Genomic DNA, 15,951 nt, shown 5'->3' with positions numbered 1-15,951 from the left:
CAGCGACTACGTTTCTTAAATGTTAAATTCTATTTTTAGAAACTAGACATACAGTATACAGCCCAGCCTGTTAAAATAAAGAGAGCAGCTTTTGCTGCAAAACTCACCTTCTTTCTGAATGGTTCCTCACGGCACTTTCTTTTCTCCACTGTATGCTGCCAGCCTTGCAGGTTAAATGATGGTCTTAGTCATTTTAACCCACTTCTTCTGATCCCTGATTTTCATGGAATTGCCCCAGGTCACATCATCACACAGCCTGGGGTTCAGAGTGCTACACCACAGCAGTGTTAATTTCGTCGACTAAAACCGACTAAAACGTTTTCGTCGACTAACACAATTCAGATGACTAAAATACGACTAAAACTGAAATGGCATTTTAGTCTTAAGACTAAAATATGACTAAAACTAAAATGGCATTTTAGTCAAAAGACTATAACTAAAACTAAATCAAAATTTGCTGCCAAAAATTAACACTGGTGCATGCTCAAAGCATAAATAATAACATATTAGATTTTTCACTCCAGGACCAGCAGTAGTATATAATGAGTTTGGAAATTGTAGAGGAATGCTTAAATAATGCATTACAATTGAACTACACCCATTTGATTATAGATGACTAAAATGAGTTTTAGTCGACTAAAATGTAGGGCGTTTTAGTCGACTAAAATATACTGGAGTTTTAGTCTACTAAATACGACTAAAACTAAAACACTTGCAGAAGACTAAAATGGGACTAAAACTAAAATGCCATTTTAGTCCTAAGACTAAGACTAAAACTAAATTGAAATTTGCTGCCAAAATTAACACTGCACCACAGAACACTGCTCAAGTTAATATCTGTGTTGTAGCAAGGAATGCCCCCCATAGGAAGATGAGAAGGACCCATGACATCATAGGACTGGTGGGAAAAATCTTAGAGTGGTATGTATACTTTTTTTTTGTGAGAACGGTGTGTGTTCTACATTTCGAATTAAGCCTTAAAAAAAATGTAAAAATTAACTTTAAGGGGTTGATTTAGCCTCAGGGATTGTGAATGTTGCTTCATTTGATAATAGAACAATAACTTTCAGTTAAGAGTCCACCTGGAAAAGGAAAACTTATATACTTAGCGTCAGATGGACACCAGGCGTTTTAAACGCCAATGCAAGAGGCGCCTTGCATTTTTTTATTTTCTGCCTCTAAATGCCCCTCTAGGTTAGCCTATATGTCCATGCAATCCTAGAGATTTAGAGGCAGGGGCATTTAACGGCCAAAAGAAAACTCCACTGCCAGCGCATTCGGGAGCAAGAGATTTTTGGCAGAAAAAAAAAAAAAAAAACTGATACGTTTAAACGCGTCTAAATATGTTTAAGTGCTAGGTCCCTCAAGCGCTTGGGAATTCATCAATGGCCAAGAATAAATATTCTGGTCAATTAAATGAATAAACATGCAAGCGCTTGACGCACTTAAATGCACCTAAACACATTTGCAAAAAGGCAGCTTTGGGCTCGTTTTTGATGCTGCTTTTCTTCTGTCCAGTGTGTGTATAAGGCCTTAGCTGGCCATAGATGGGTAGAATTTCAAACAAAAATTCCTAGAAAAAAAATGTTCTAAGAAAGTTTGTTCATTTTTCTAATCATTAGTGGGTCAAAATGACGACATTTGTGTTCGTCCACAGTGATGAGAAAATTAAGGATGACGGAAAATGTTTCTGGAATGAACGAATTTTCAAACAGTTTAAGTGGTTTTCGTTCAGTAAAATCCATTCATTCCCAATCAAATGAAATCTTTCAAAAGACATCCGAATGTTCTGAGAATTTTTGTATGAATTTTATTAAGATGTTTCCTAAGAATTTTCCTTTGAAATTCTATCCATCTATGGCCAGCTTTAGGTTGCCCATACAAGGTTGTTTTTTTGTAGCCAGCCAGCTGAACAAAAAAAAACCTGAACTGATTCTTCATCCACACATTCAGCGTGAACGCAGGAATCCTCCCCGCAGTGTTGTTGTATTTTGACAGCGGGGAGACTTTCTTGCCTCCCTGCCATCGGAATACACAGATGCTGGCTGCAGAGCTTATTGAACTGAAAATTTCCAGCAGTTCCATTTGTGAGAAGTCGATTAATAGATCAACTTCTCATGAACAGTAATGGCCATACATGGCTTGACATTCAGCTGGTTCCAGCTGAACCTTGATCCAGCTTTAGCCTAGGTTCATACTAGTGCTGTTGCATACTAGAAGAATATTTTCAGTGGTTAGGGAGTGGAGAAACACTGTAATTTTCACACACGAGGCACCTGAAGGGCAAGTACATTCAAACATTTTTTTTTTTTTACAGGTGATCTCTATTCAGGCCTTTAGATATAATATAAAAATTAAGGGACATAATAATATGTAATGCCGCTACATGCTGCAAGAGAGGCAGAATCTGTGCTGTAATGCAGGAGATTGCATAATCCTTAGACGCAAGAGCGAAAAGCTCCTTGTTACCATTTTTGCTGCCACAGGAATGAGCACAAGAGAGAATATTTTTACATTTTAATAGGTTTTTCTCCAGGATTGGATATATAAAGACAATGGAATCCAGGGGTCTCTCCTTTGTAAACTAGGATGGAAGATATTGAAGTCTGCTTTACGAAGTCTCTTTAGATAACTGTCCATGGGAACCTGGAAAACAAATATTTGCTTCAGTGTGACAATTTTGAACTTATAGTGTATCTATCAACACAAAATGATATACCCTCAATGTGAATATTAGGGTACACTAATAATGGTTTAAAAACTGTATGTAATATATTTACACATACACACACACTACTGATATGGACTGGGTATTCTGTTAGGAACAAAAGGATGGCACATCGCTTGAAAAAAAAAAAAAATGAAAATGCATCAACCTACAGTGGGCTGAATTCAAAGACACCCCAAAAATCTAAGTGAAAAAAAAATAATGCAGCAGCCTAGTCCATTTTGCTGAAATCTCATTGCAGCAACTCATAATGGTACTTTGTAGTCTGTATGGCCCCCACATGCTTGTATGCATGCCTGACAACAGCAGGGCATGCTCCTAATGAGACGACAGATGGTGTACTGGGGTATTTTCTGCCAGATCTGGACTGGGGCATCACTGAGCTCCTGAACAGACTGAGGTGCAACCTGGCAGCGTCGGATGGACAAAACAATGTCCCAGAGGTATTCTACTGGATTTAGGTAAGGTGTGCGTGGAGGCCATTCAATAATATCAATTCCTTCATCCTCCAGGAACTGGCTGCATACTCTCGTCACATGAGGCCGTGCATTGTTGTTCACCGGGAGGAACCCAGGACCACTGCACCAGCGTAGAGTCTGACAATGGTTCCAAGATTTCATCTCGATACCTAATGGCAGTCAGGGTGCCATTGTCTAGCCCATTGATGGTGAATCTTGGCAACCCAGATGTTTTGGAACTACATTTCTCATGATGCTCATGCACTCTGCAGTGTCGTTGAGCATCATGGGAAATGTAGTTCCAAAACATCTGGGGTGCCAAGGTTCGCCATCACTAGTCTAGCCTGTAGAGGTCTGTGCGTCCCTACATGAATATGTCTACGCAGACAATCATTCACCCACTACCAAACCGGTCATGCTGAACGATTACAGGCATCATAACATTCCCCATCGCTTCTCCAGACCCTTTCACTTCTGTCACATGTGCTCAGGGTGAACCTGCTCTCAACTGTGAAAAGCACAGGGCACCAATTCTGGTGTTCAATGGCAAATGCCAATCCAATTCCACAGTGTCTGGCAGTGAACACAGGGTCCAATAAAGGACGTTGGGCCCTCAAGCCACCCTCATGAAGTCTGTTTCTGATTATTTGGTCAGAGACATTCACACCAGTTGCCTTCTGGGCGTCATTTTGTATGGTTTTGGTAGTGCTCATCCTGTTCCTCCAAAGGAGCAGATACTGGTCCTGCTGATGGGTTAAGGAAACTTCTACGGCCCTGTCAAGCTCTCCTAGAGTAATTTCCTTTATCCTGGAATCTCCTCCATGCTCTTGTGCTGGGAGACACAGCAAATCTTCTGGCAAGTGCACGTATTGATGTGCCATCCTGGAGGAGTTGGACTACCTGTGCAACCTCTATAGGGTCCAGGTATCGCCTCATGCTAACAGTAGTGAAACTGACTCTAGCCAAATGCAAAACAGTCAGAAAAGATGAGTAGGGTAAAAAAAAAATGTCATGTCCTCCACCTGTAAAACCATTCCCGTTTTGGAGGTTGTCTCATTGTTGCCCATATAGTGCACCTGTTGTTAATTTCATTAAGACCAAAGCAGCTGAAACTGATTAACAACCCCCTCTGCTACTTACGGACCAGATCAATATGCCAGGAGTTTAACTTGACATGATGCCATACTCTGATTAAAAAGTGTTCCTTTAATTTTTTTTTTGAGCAGTGTTTATTTACGTTTTTGACTTTTTATTGTTTAAATGACAATTGAACTGCTAGTGTCAGAAATGCTAAAGGGCTGCTTATGCCTCACAAGGTCTCTTACCAAGTCTCATGAGATTCATTGGCTGCTCTATTTATGGCTGCTTATACCTAGCTGTCAGGAAACACAAACCGTGATGGATAATGTAAGATATGCATACATGTTTTAATCCACTATTACCCAACATTGATTTTATATATTTTAGATTGGATATATTCTGCCTCCATACTTATTAAATTAGCACGAAACAAACCACTGTGTCTATTAAGCTGATTCACATTTTTTTCTCTGCCGAGAAAGGTTAATAAACTGAAAAAATCCTTTTCTCCGATGTTCATTGACGGAGACAGGTCCAGAATCTTCTTGACCATTGGGTTATGCTGTCACCTACAGGAGTAGAAGACTAGGCAGGAAAAAGCTTTACCACGTCTATGGGGGCAGTCTCAGGGGGTATACTCCCACTTCCTACAATAGGCATTCAGTTTAGTTGCAAGCAGTGTCAGAAGAAAAATAATCAAACTTAATAGAGGGGGTGGGTGCTGTGTCCGTCAATGAACATCAGAGAAAAGTATTTTACGGTAAGACAAAAATCCGATTTTCTCTTTCGTTTATTGACGGACACAGCTACAGAATCTTCTTGACCATTGGGACATCCCAAAGCAGTGTCAAACATGGGGGGTAGGAAAAAACAGCAGAAAAAAATCCAAAAAGGCTAAAGCAAGCCAACCAACTGGAGCTCACCTGAAAAAACAAAGAGGACTAATCCTCTCAAACCGTGGTCTGCAAAACGTTGCAGCCAAAAGCAGCATCCGCAGATGCCAGCACATCTATTCTATAAAATTTTGTAAAAGTGTGCATAGACGACTAAGTGGCCGCCTTGCCAAACTGCACTACTGACGCCTGACGGTGGAAGGCCCAAGCCCACTAAGCGCCCGTGTAGAATGCGCCTTAACAGGGAACAAAGGAACCTGACCCCTGAAGGAATAGGCCTGCACCACCGCCTGTTTTGTCCAGCTGGAAATGGTTGCAGCAGACATGACCAACTGTTTGGGAGTTGGTCACGTCCATAAGGACAAATAGTAAGGCTGATTTCCTAAAAACTACTCGGTTGCCGCAAGATACACCCCGATTGTCCGACCCACATCCAGAGAGTGCAAGGCAATCTCCTTCGAATGTTCAGGCTTAGAACACAGGGAAGGCAACACAATGTCTTCATTCAGATGGAAACCAGAAACAACCTTAGGAAGGAATGACTGACAAGGGTGAAGCACCACTTTATCTCTGTGAACCACCAGGTAAGGTGAATGACAAGACAACACCACCAGCTCGGACACCCTGCATGCGGAAGTATTTGGCACCAAGAAGGCTACCTTCTGGGACAATGTTATGCAGAGGAAGCTCGCAAATATTTTTGAAAGGAGGGTACTGGAGAACCGACAGCATCAAATTGAGATTCCATGGAGGCAACCGAGACAGTACTGAGGGAACCAAGTGGCGAACCCCCTGAATAAAAGTGCGAACCAAAGAATGCGTAGCCAAAAGGTAAAAGAAGACCACCAAGGGCGAAAACCTGGCCCTTGGTGGTACCCAAGGCCAGACGCTGCTCAACACCTCGTTGGAGGAATGCCAAGTTCCGAGCCACCGAAATGGAATGGGGATGAACCCCAAGAGACTCCACGCAATGTACGCCTTCCAAGCCCGATGGTAAAATCTTCCTAGAGGTTGATTTTCTAGCCTTTTACAATGTGGGGATCATCAATTCAGACAACCCTCTATCCTTCAACACCTGGCTTTCAACAGAAAGCCGTTAAAGCCAGCGACTGTAAAGCAGGATGGAAGATTGGCCCTTGGGCCAAATAATGCTTCTCTGAGAGGAAGCCTCCAAGGGGCATCGGCGACCAGCCGTACCAAATCAGCGTAACAAGACCGGCGATGCCAGTCTGAGGCCACTAGGATGACCGGATTCCCTTCTGCCTTGATCACAGGAGACTTCAGCTGGGGAAAGGCGTTATTAGAGAATACTGGCCCCAAGGAGACACCAGTGCGTCTGCGATGTTGGCCAGAGGATCCCGAGACCTTTCCACAATTCTACGTACCTTCCTGTTGAGTGATTGACATAGTCCACGGCCGTGGCATTGTCCGATTAAATCCTTACCTGGCACTCCAAAAGGCGATTTGTCCAATGAGCCAGGCAAATATTACCACCCAAAGTTCCAGTATATTAATCGGTAGTCTTGACTCCCCCAGAGTCCAGACCCCTTGAGCACATCCGTGCCCAAATTGCCTCCCCAGCCGGACAGGCTGGCAATCTCTGGGACCACTGTCTAGTACAGGGGAAGGAAGGATTTGCCCTGTTGAAGCGCAGAAAGAACAAAGCCACCATATCAGGGACCCTCTCGATTCCTGGCTCAACAGGATCAGATTATCCAGAGTCCAACTTGGCAAGAATCTCTTTTTGCAGAGGCTCGAGTGGAACTGTGCAAACGGAACCGCCTCGAAGGTAGATACTATCAGGCACAGCGCCTGCATGCAAGTCCTGAAAGAAGACCGACAGCTGAACAACAGGAGTCGAGTCCCATCCTGCAACTTTGGAGTTGCGGCTGCAGTAGAAGAGGAAACCTCACTATCAGAGCACTCGAAGTGCGTGGACGCAGACCCAGTAGGGTCTCTATATACTAAGCTCCCCCCGAAACATAACAATCAGGATTGTTACATAGACATAAAACAGGCAGGTGAGGGTTGCCGACTGCAATCCCACAAGGGGAAGCTGACCCAGGGCCCACAAATGGACCACCTCCTGGACCCCGCAAAAAAAAAGGGGGTCGCCCTCCCGCGTGAAAAGAAATAGCCCCCTTAGAGGGGACCGCCCGCCGTGACGCAGACGCGTAGGCAAGACACCCAGATGGTCCGCAGTGCCAAACGGGGGGGGGGGGGGGGTTCCCACTACGCAATAATGGCCGCATGCTGTCATCATACAAAGGTGACCACCCCCACTGCGCCCCCCACAGGGAAGGCACCCGTAGGCCGAAATCTGCTGCCCAGTAGGCCGCAAGTGGCAACTTAAGTTTCTGTAGGCGCCCCGCCGCCTGGGCAGGAATCCCGCTGAAGCCGACCGCCCATGAACTACGGTGGAGAGGGCAGATGCCCAAACAGAGGGTGGTGGCTCCAGCCACCCTTACTGGAGCCTCCCCAAACAGCGTCCGGCCAGTAAGGCGGGCTTACATTTTTTTTGCCGGGTCTGGCTGCGTGGGGCGTGGATCCGCAGATGTAAACCCATCCGCTCCCCAAACCCAGCGCAACAGCCAGGAGCCCTTAGGACCCTCCTGCCCAGGTCACTAACCCCAGGGTGACGACAGACCCTGTTGTAACCCCCCCCCATTGTGTGCCCAGACAAAACCAGCCAGCAGCACCCCCAAAGGAAGCCCCCCTTCAGAGCACATGGCAAAAGCCAGCTCACAACCTAGGAGGGAAGGAGGGGGAGGGGTACGGAAGACCCATAGTGACCCAAGAGGGGTTGGGGAGAAGGAGGAGGTCCCACCATCCCAGGGAAGAGCCCACGTCCACCCCAAAACTCTCAAGGGGGAGAGGGGGACAACTACTTCCCATACCGTGGAACCTGGGTGGGCACCACTCCGGATAGATAACCTCTCCACCGGCATGGGGGTGCTGTCAGCCAGGAGGAACGCTATGACTCAGGTCCTATGCATCCTCGCAAGACTTTTAACTTGCAGGGTAGCCCCCTTCCAGTGGGGCTATGTTGCGGCTGACCTAGTGCAGAGCTGCGGCCTTGCACGCACTCACTGGCCAGACTGGGGAGACCTTAAGGATCTAGAATATTCAGTCTGTCGCCCAGTCCATGAAAATGACAAGCAAACACAAGGGCGCACTGGCCTAGTGCATTCTCCTTTTGAAGGTTTATTAAAAAGAAAGGTTAAAATACTCACAGACGAGTTCTTGATAAAAACATATCAAACAAGGTACGCAGTCCTCAGCATCGAGATACAAGGGTGTACCTAACCCCTGAAGCTGTAAAGGCTTACGCGTTTTGGGGCTTAGCTTCTTCTTCAGAGCCTACTGTCGCCCAGTCAAGCAGTGGATTGTAATTCTCACAGGAACAGAAAATAATAAAAAAGAGGAAAACAATTCCATTTAAAAGGAAAAAAAGCTAGGACCAGAGATCCCAGTGAGGAACTAGGTCTTTACTCCTGACTAGGTAGAAGAAAAAACTGAATGCCTATAGCATGAAGTGGGAGTATACCCCCTGGGACTGCCCCATAGGCGTGGTAAAGCTTTTTCCTGCCTAGTGTCCTACTCTTGTAGGGGGCAGCATAACCTGGTCAAGAAGATTCTGGAGCTGTGTCCATCAATGAATGAAAGAGAATAAAAAATTACACGGAATGTTTAACCAGTCAAAATTCTAGAATCTCTCTCTAGAAGTGTCTTGGAGTCTAGGAGAAGTGAATTGAGCGTATTTCAATATTTTGAAGATAAAATATTTGACACTTTTGGGACACTTGTGGAAAAGACTATAAAAAGTTATCTTTAAATTTATTCAATCGTGATAAGAAGAATATTACTATATCTATGTTTTAATGTAATCTTTAGAATAAGAAATACGGTAAGTGTGTTTCATAATCTCTATTTTGAGGAGTAAGATGGAAAAGGTTTTAAGGAGTAATCATTAATATTTTAATATGGATGTCTGTATAAAAATGACACCTCTTTAGCCAGGGTTTCATGTTCAAAATGCTAATATATCAAAGATTAAAATCACAAATAATGCCACAAACAATCAAGAGATATACAGTAGATATATACCCTCTAAGTAAATTGCTCATTTTAAATTGATCCAAGGATAAAACCAATTCAACCTCTATAGATTTTTGATCCCTTTTATACCCCAAAAAACAATATAGAGATTTTTGGTCTTAGAGAGCCATCTGATGGACAAATGAATCTATTGGCTGTGCAAATAATTAGTTAACCACTTGCCAACTGCACTATAGTCGCATGATGTGTAATGGAGATTTGAGGTCTACAATGTTATTACCTTCAGTTTACATTAATGATAATCTTTAAGGCCTCTTGCACACGATACTCCTGTTTGAGCATCTCGCGGCTTGAAAATGCTCAGTACAGCTTTTTGAGCTAAAATACAGCCCATTAATTGTAATGTGCCTATGCACACAGGCGCGTAAACAGGCGCTGTGCATTGTTCAGTAAAAATAAAATAGAAAAATCTGCATTTTTGGTCAGTAATTTAAGCCTCAATGCACGTGAATACTCTGGAAAAAGTAGATGCTCAAACAGTATTGTGTGCAAGAGGCCAAAAAGGAGATGCTCAAACAGGAGTATCGTGTGCAAGAGGCCTAATAATAATGTGACTTACAGTGAACTTTTGACGACTCTTGAGTTTCAGAATACTGCTTTAATATTCTGAGAAACAAAAGGGACGCCAAACACAGCTGTGGAATTTTATCTGGAGTAACTGACAAAAGCCTCTTCTCTGGCCATTCGGTACCATCATTTATGGATTATGTGGAATGTCACTTCAAAGGAGGTGGGAATGGACCAGGATATACTTGACCATAAATGGCAGCTGGTGTGTTAAAGAGGACCTGTAGTCTGTCAGAGGCTAAGAATACCCTCTCCCCTCCTAGTTGATATATGAAAGGGAGTGTCTCTACCTGATAGGTAGATGTATGGATGGGAGTGAGGTGGGGTATAAAAAAGCAAGAAAAACCTTTTTTTTTTCCCTTAACCACTTCCGGACCGTCCGATGCAGTTTTACGTCGGTACTTTGACGTTAAATACCGGTGTTATGGCAGCAGATAGCTGCCATAACCCCAGTATTGTCTTAATCGGCCGTGGGTTTTCTTCATATAAAAGTGATCCCAGCCATGGGATAACTTTTATGGGTGGCGGGAGAGGTGCCCACCCACCTCCCGCCGCTTCACGGTCGTTTTCCCAACTTACTGGAGCCGTCGGTAGGGGGGAAAATGATCTGATCCGTCCATGTCCCAGGCAGGAAGTCGAGTGAGGGCAAGATGGCCCCCATTCATCTCTATGGCCTTGGAGGATTGGAGTGATATCATACGTTGCTTCCTCCCAACAGCCTTAACCACTTCTGGAGCGGAAGATTTTCCCCCTTAACCACTTTAAGACCGGAGGATTTGGCTGCTCAATGACCAGGCCCTATTTTGCGATTTAGCACTGCGTTACTTTAACGGACAATTGCGCGGTCGTGCGATGCTGTATCCAAACGAAATTGACGTCCTTTTTTTCCCACACATAGAGCTTTCTTTTGGTGGTATTTGATCACCTGTGCGATTTTTATTTTTGCGATATAAACAAAAAAAATCTAATATTTTCATCATTTTAAGCCAATTTGCCTTCTGCTACATACAGTATCTCACAAAAGTGAGTACACCCCTCACATTTTTGTAAATGTTTTATTATATCTTTTCATGTGACAACACTGAAGAAATGACACTTTGCTACAACTTCTTTGGTTAACCATGGCGAGGCCTGTTTTTTTTTTGCGAGGCCTGTTCTGAGTGGAACCTGTCCTGTTAAACCGCTGCAGCTCATTTTTAGGGTCTTGGCAAACCCTCTACACAACGAGGGCCTAGGCCATCGTTATGTAGAGCAACAATTCTTTTTTTCAGATCTTTAGAGGGTTCTTTGACATGAGGTGCCATACTTAACTTCCAGTGACCAGTATAAGAGAGTGAGAGCGATAAAACCAAATTTAACACACCTGCTCCCCATTTACACCTGAGACCTTGTAACAATAAAGAGTCACATGACACCAGGGAGGGAAAATGGCTAATTAGGCACTGGGATACTGTATTTTTGGTAAAAAAAAAAAATCCCAATAAGCGTATTTTGATTGGTTTGCCCAAAAGTTATTGCGTCTACAAACTAGGGGAAAGATTTATGTCATTTTTGTCATTTTTATTTATTTTATTTTTTTACTAGTAATGTCGGCGATCAGTGATTTTTAGCGGGACTGCGACATTGCAGCGGACAGATCGGACCCCTAACTGACATTTTTGACACTTTTGGGGGGGACCAGTGACATTACTACAGTAATCAGTGCTAAAAATATGCACTGTTACTGCAATAATGACACTGGCAGGGAAGGGGCTAACCCAGGGGCGATCAAAGGGTTAAGTGTGAGCCTAGGGGGTGTTTTTTAACTGTGGGGGGGGGGTGGGCTTATGGAATCAATACAGAGACCTGTGTTCCTAAATAGGAGGAACACAGGAGCTCTGCATTGATACCAGAGAGAACAATGGTCTGCTGTGTTTACAACAGCAGACCGCTGTTCTCTCTTCACGGAGATCGATCGTGGGAACCTGCCAACCTGCTGCCATATAACTGCGGCGGCTGGTGAGCAATTGTTTAAAGGGCCTGATTTTTTTCTTGCTGAAAAAAAAAAAGAAAATGTCTTTTTGACCCCAGATCTCACATTAAAGAGGACCGGTCCTGCTTATTTTAACTACTTAAACTGGTAACCTGTAGAAAAAAATGTTGGGTATCCATTTACTCGGCGTAACATTACCCTTCACATTATAAAAAAAAAATCGGGCTAACTTTACTTCTTTACTTATTTTTTGATTAAAAAGAAGAGTATTTTTTTTTTCAGAAATATTGCTTTGTAAGACTGCTGCGCAAATACGAAGTAATAAAGTATTGCAACGATCTCCAATTTATCCTCTAGGGTCTTTGCTAAAAAAAAATATATATATATAATGTTTGGGGGTTCTAAGTAGTTTTCTAGCAAAAAATACTGATTTTAATTTGTAAACAACAAGTGTCAGTAATAGGCCGGGTCCTTAAGTGGTTAATCTCTGGACATGATGGGGGCGTAAGGTTTTTCTGTGTAATGTATCTCTATGGTTCTGTAAATTTTACTCTAACTTTCTTTGTTCCTTGGCAACACTGTATTTGTAACATCTCTGCTTTCAAGATTTTATCCTCTACATTATATTTGATTATTGATAATTGATTAATCAAAAGTTTATTTTCTGTAAAATTAAATTAGATCTTTATTTTTTAGCACAGTTATCATTTGTTATTCATTTTATTGGTAATAGCCACAACAGCATTGGCTAGATTCTTATATAGCCCTCCTCTTATGTTAGAATTCCGTTACTATCCATGATGTTAGGGTCAGTTTTGACCCGTGTTTTAAATCAGCCATAAAATACCCTCTGAATAATTATTTATCATCAAATTTGTTTCTTACCTCTTGGTTACCTTGTTAGGCTTCTTTATCCTTGAAAAGATTGGTTTTAATATTTTTGGTGTGACCCCTAGACCTTTCTTTTGATAGCACACCTCTCATTGTCAAATTTTCGTGACGTCGACGCGTTTCGCTTCCTGTTTGCGTAGCTTCGTCTGGACGCAAACAGGAAGCGAAACGCGTCAACGTCACAGCCCGGCGGCACATCCTCTCAACACTCCAAATGGGCAACAGACTGCCAGGAACGCCAGGGAGAGCGTGGACCATACACGGAGACCAGTGGCGAGAAGCGGGTGAAGCGGATGGAGTCTGCTCCTCAGACTACTAAAAGGTAACAAGTATTTGACAGGCAGGGGTGAAGAAACGGCTATCAGCCGTCAGAGCAAGCGGGACTCAACATTCACTTTACCGCACCGACCTGCCACACGGCACATGCGGTCAGAGGAAAACCGAAGTATATACCAGGACGCCATAGGCTCTGCTTAAGTCCCCTGTACCTTCTTATATCCCCCATAGAACCAATAGAAGACACTCTAATTACCACCACGAGCAACACATCGCCACCATTAGGGGTGAAGAAATGATATTACACCGTCAGCGATCGGGACATTACTGTCAGATCCCTGCATAAGTCCCCGTCAAGCCACACAAGCCCATAATTGATGCACTATCATACAGCAATACTTCAAACAGTTAAGCTGTTTTACCTAACTGCCTCTCAGTCTTGGATACTTCCCAAACCTCTCCCCAATTAAAGCATACCAACAGCACCATCCTAAGTGATAACGCTGGATTTAATATGCAACATTAAATGGCACAACACAGGTATCAAACCTAATGGCAAACCACTGCCCCCTAAAGAGTCCCTTCAAGAACACTACTACTGCAATTGCATTTAATTGAATATATTTAGTTACTTGAAGTTTAATTTAACTGCCGGCCGGTTCTCTGTCACTGTATGTTTAAATGTTATGTTTGTCTTGTTTCTTGTTCACACTGATTGTATTCATCATTATTTCACCTTGCATGGTTGTAATTATAACCTTGAAACATTTTTATTAATAAATGTCTATGTTCACTATATATTGAGCCCGCCACATTATTGCTGACGAATAACCGTACTTTTTTCTGTGGTCTATACAGAATATTTTGTATATATGCTGTTTTTGGTTAAGCCAGCCTAGCACACGTAGGTGAGTAGGGCACGCACATAGACTCACTAACACTATACTCCTACCAACCACTTTATATGCAGCCATTACTAGTAAAACATTTAAAATTCCATAAATCTATCCCACAGTTTGTAGATGCTATAACTTTACGCTTATTGGGATTTTTTTTTTTTTTTTACCAAAAACATGTAGCAGAAAACATATTGGTCTAAACTGATGACGAAATTTGATTTTTTCCATTTTTTTTTTTTTTATTGGATGTGTTTTACAGCAGAAAGTAAAGAAATTTTGTTTTTATTTCAAAATTGTCCGTCTATTTTTTTGTTTATAGTGCAAAAAATAAAAATCGCAGAGATGATCAAATACCGCCAAAAGAAAGCTCTATTTGTGGGAAAAAAAGGTCAATTTTATTTGAGTAGAACACGACCGCACAATTGTCAGTTATAGTAATGCAGTGCCGTATTGCAAAAATGGCGTGGTCATGAAGGGGGGTAAACCTTCCGGAGGGCAAGTGTTTAAAAGAACATAAAACCGGAAAGCCTAGTACAGATTTTTGCTTTTTGATTACTTGCAGGATTAAGGTGATGCTATACTTTTCCCACATGAGATTACTTTATAGAGGGACCATAACCTTTTACTTGAGAGAGTCCTGTGGAGGCATCACATATTGCCAGCACCTTACCAGATAATTCTTCTCTGGTCTGGCTGTCAGTGAGAGCAAAGAACTCGCAACTTATGGCCCTTCTTCTATAGTTAACCAGTTACTTTACTTAGGGTGAGCAAAGCACAGGTTTGCTTTAACCACTTACCGACCGACCGCCGTCGATTTACGTCAGTCCTTTGATACTAAATACCGGGGTTATGGGAGCAGATAACTGCCATAACCCTGGTATTTTTTTTCAATGGCGGGCGATTGGCTTTCAGAAGAGGGTGGTCCCAGAGGCGGTTTTTCCACGGGATCACCCGTACAGTGAGGCGGAAGAGGTACCCCCCCCCCTCCCTGGGGTCCTTTTCCCCGCTTACCGGACCCGCCGGCAGTGGGGAAAACAATACGGTCATGGATCCTCTTAGACAGCAAGTCAAGTGGGGGGGGCAAGATGGCCCTCACTCGACTCTATGGTCTTGGAGGACCGGAGAGACGTCAAAAGTCACTGCCCAGCAACCAGCTTAAAGAGCCGTCTTTTTTTTTTTACCATTTTTTTTTTCTTTTTTAGTGTACTTGTGAGATCTGAGAACTTTCTGACCCCAGATCTCACAATAAAGAGGTCCTGTCGTGGCTATTTCTATTACAAGGAATGTTTAAATTCCTGGTAATAGGTAAAAAAAAAAAAAAAAATGAAAGTGCCCTGTCCCCTGTCCCCGTAGCTCGTGCACAGAAGCAAAAGCATATGGATGCCCCGCCCACATATGTAAACGGTGATTAAACCACACATGTGAGGTATCGCCGCGATCGTTAGAGCGAGAGCAATAATTTGATCCCTAGACCTCCTCTGTAACTCTAACCTGTAGAAATGTTTAAAATGTCGCCTATGGGATTTTTAAGCACCAAAGTTTGTTGTCATTTCGGGAGCGTGCGCAATTTTGAAGCATGACATGTTGGGTATCTATTTACTCGGCTTAACATTAGCTTTCACATTATGAAAAAAATTGGGCTAACTTTGCTGTTTTATTTTTTAATTCAAAAAAGTGATTTTTTTTTCCAAAAAAATTGCGTTTGGAAGACCACTGCGCAAATATGGTGTGATAAAAAAATATTGCAACGATCTCCATTTTATTTTCTAGGGTCTCTGCTAAAAGAAAAAAATATAATGTTTGGGGGTTACAAGTAGTTTTCTAGCAAAAACACCAAGTGTTAAAATTGGCCTGGTCTTAAAGTGGTTAAGGAAGTTTTATCCCAGCATGTTTACATAAAATTTCAATGAATGAGTCACTACCAAAGCTATACACTCTTATGTGAAGGTCTCTGAAACTTCTACTAGCAGACTGTTGACAACAGAACAGCAGCCAGTTGTAATAATACTTACCGTTATATTAAAGGCAGGAAAAGCTTTTCCAGTAACGTTCTTCTGGAAAGACCGAG

The 15,951-nt window shown here is 42.8% G+C and overlaps 1 protein-coding gene across 1 annotated transcript in view; it reads right to left on the bottom strand.

Annotated features, from left to right (window-relative positions):
* Positions 1-2,507: 2,507 nt before the first annotated feature.
* NDUFAF6 (NADH:ubiquinone oxidoreductase complex assembly factor 6) overlaps positions 2,508-15,951 on the bottom strand; it is a 115,793-nt gene continuing 102,349 nt past the window's right edge. Inside the window, exons 8-9 of the mRNA XM_082259350.1 lie at positions 15,896-15,951; positions 2,508-2,646 (exon numbers count right to left, since the gene is read on the bottom strand). Of these exons, the coding sequence (XP_082115476.1) occupies positions 2,518-2,646; positions 15,896-15,951 (185 nt within the window). The 3' untranslated portion in view covers positions 2,508-2,517. The remainder of the gene's footprint in view (positions 2,647-15,895) is intronic.

This window comes from Pelophylax lessonae (assembly GCF_965119305.1).
Source record: "Pelophylax lessonae genome assembly, chromosome: 5".
In the NCBI taxonomy this organism is placed as follows: Eukaryota; Metazoa; Chordata; class Amphibia; order Anura; family Ranidae; genus Pelophylax; species Pelophylax lessonae.
This window is presented reverse-complemented; position numbering and strand designations above follow the sequence as displayed.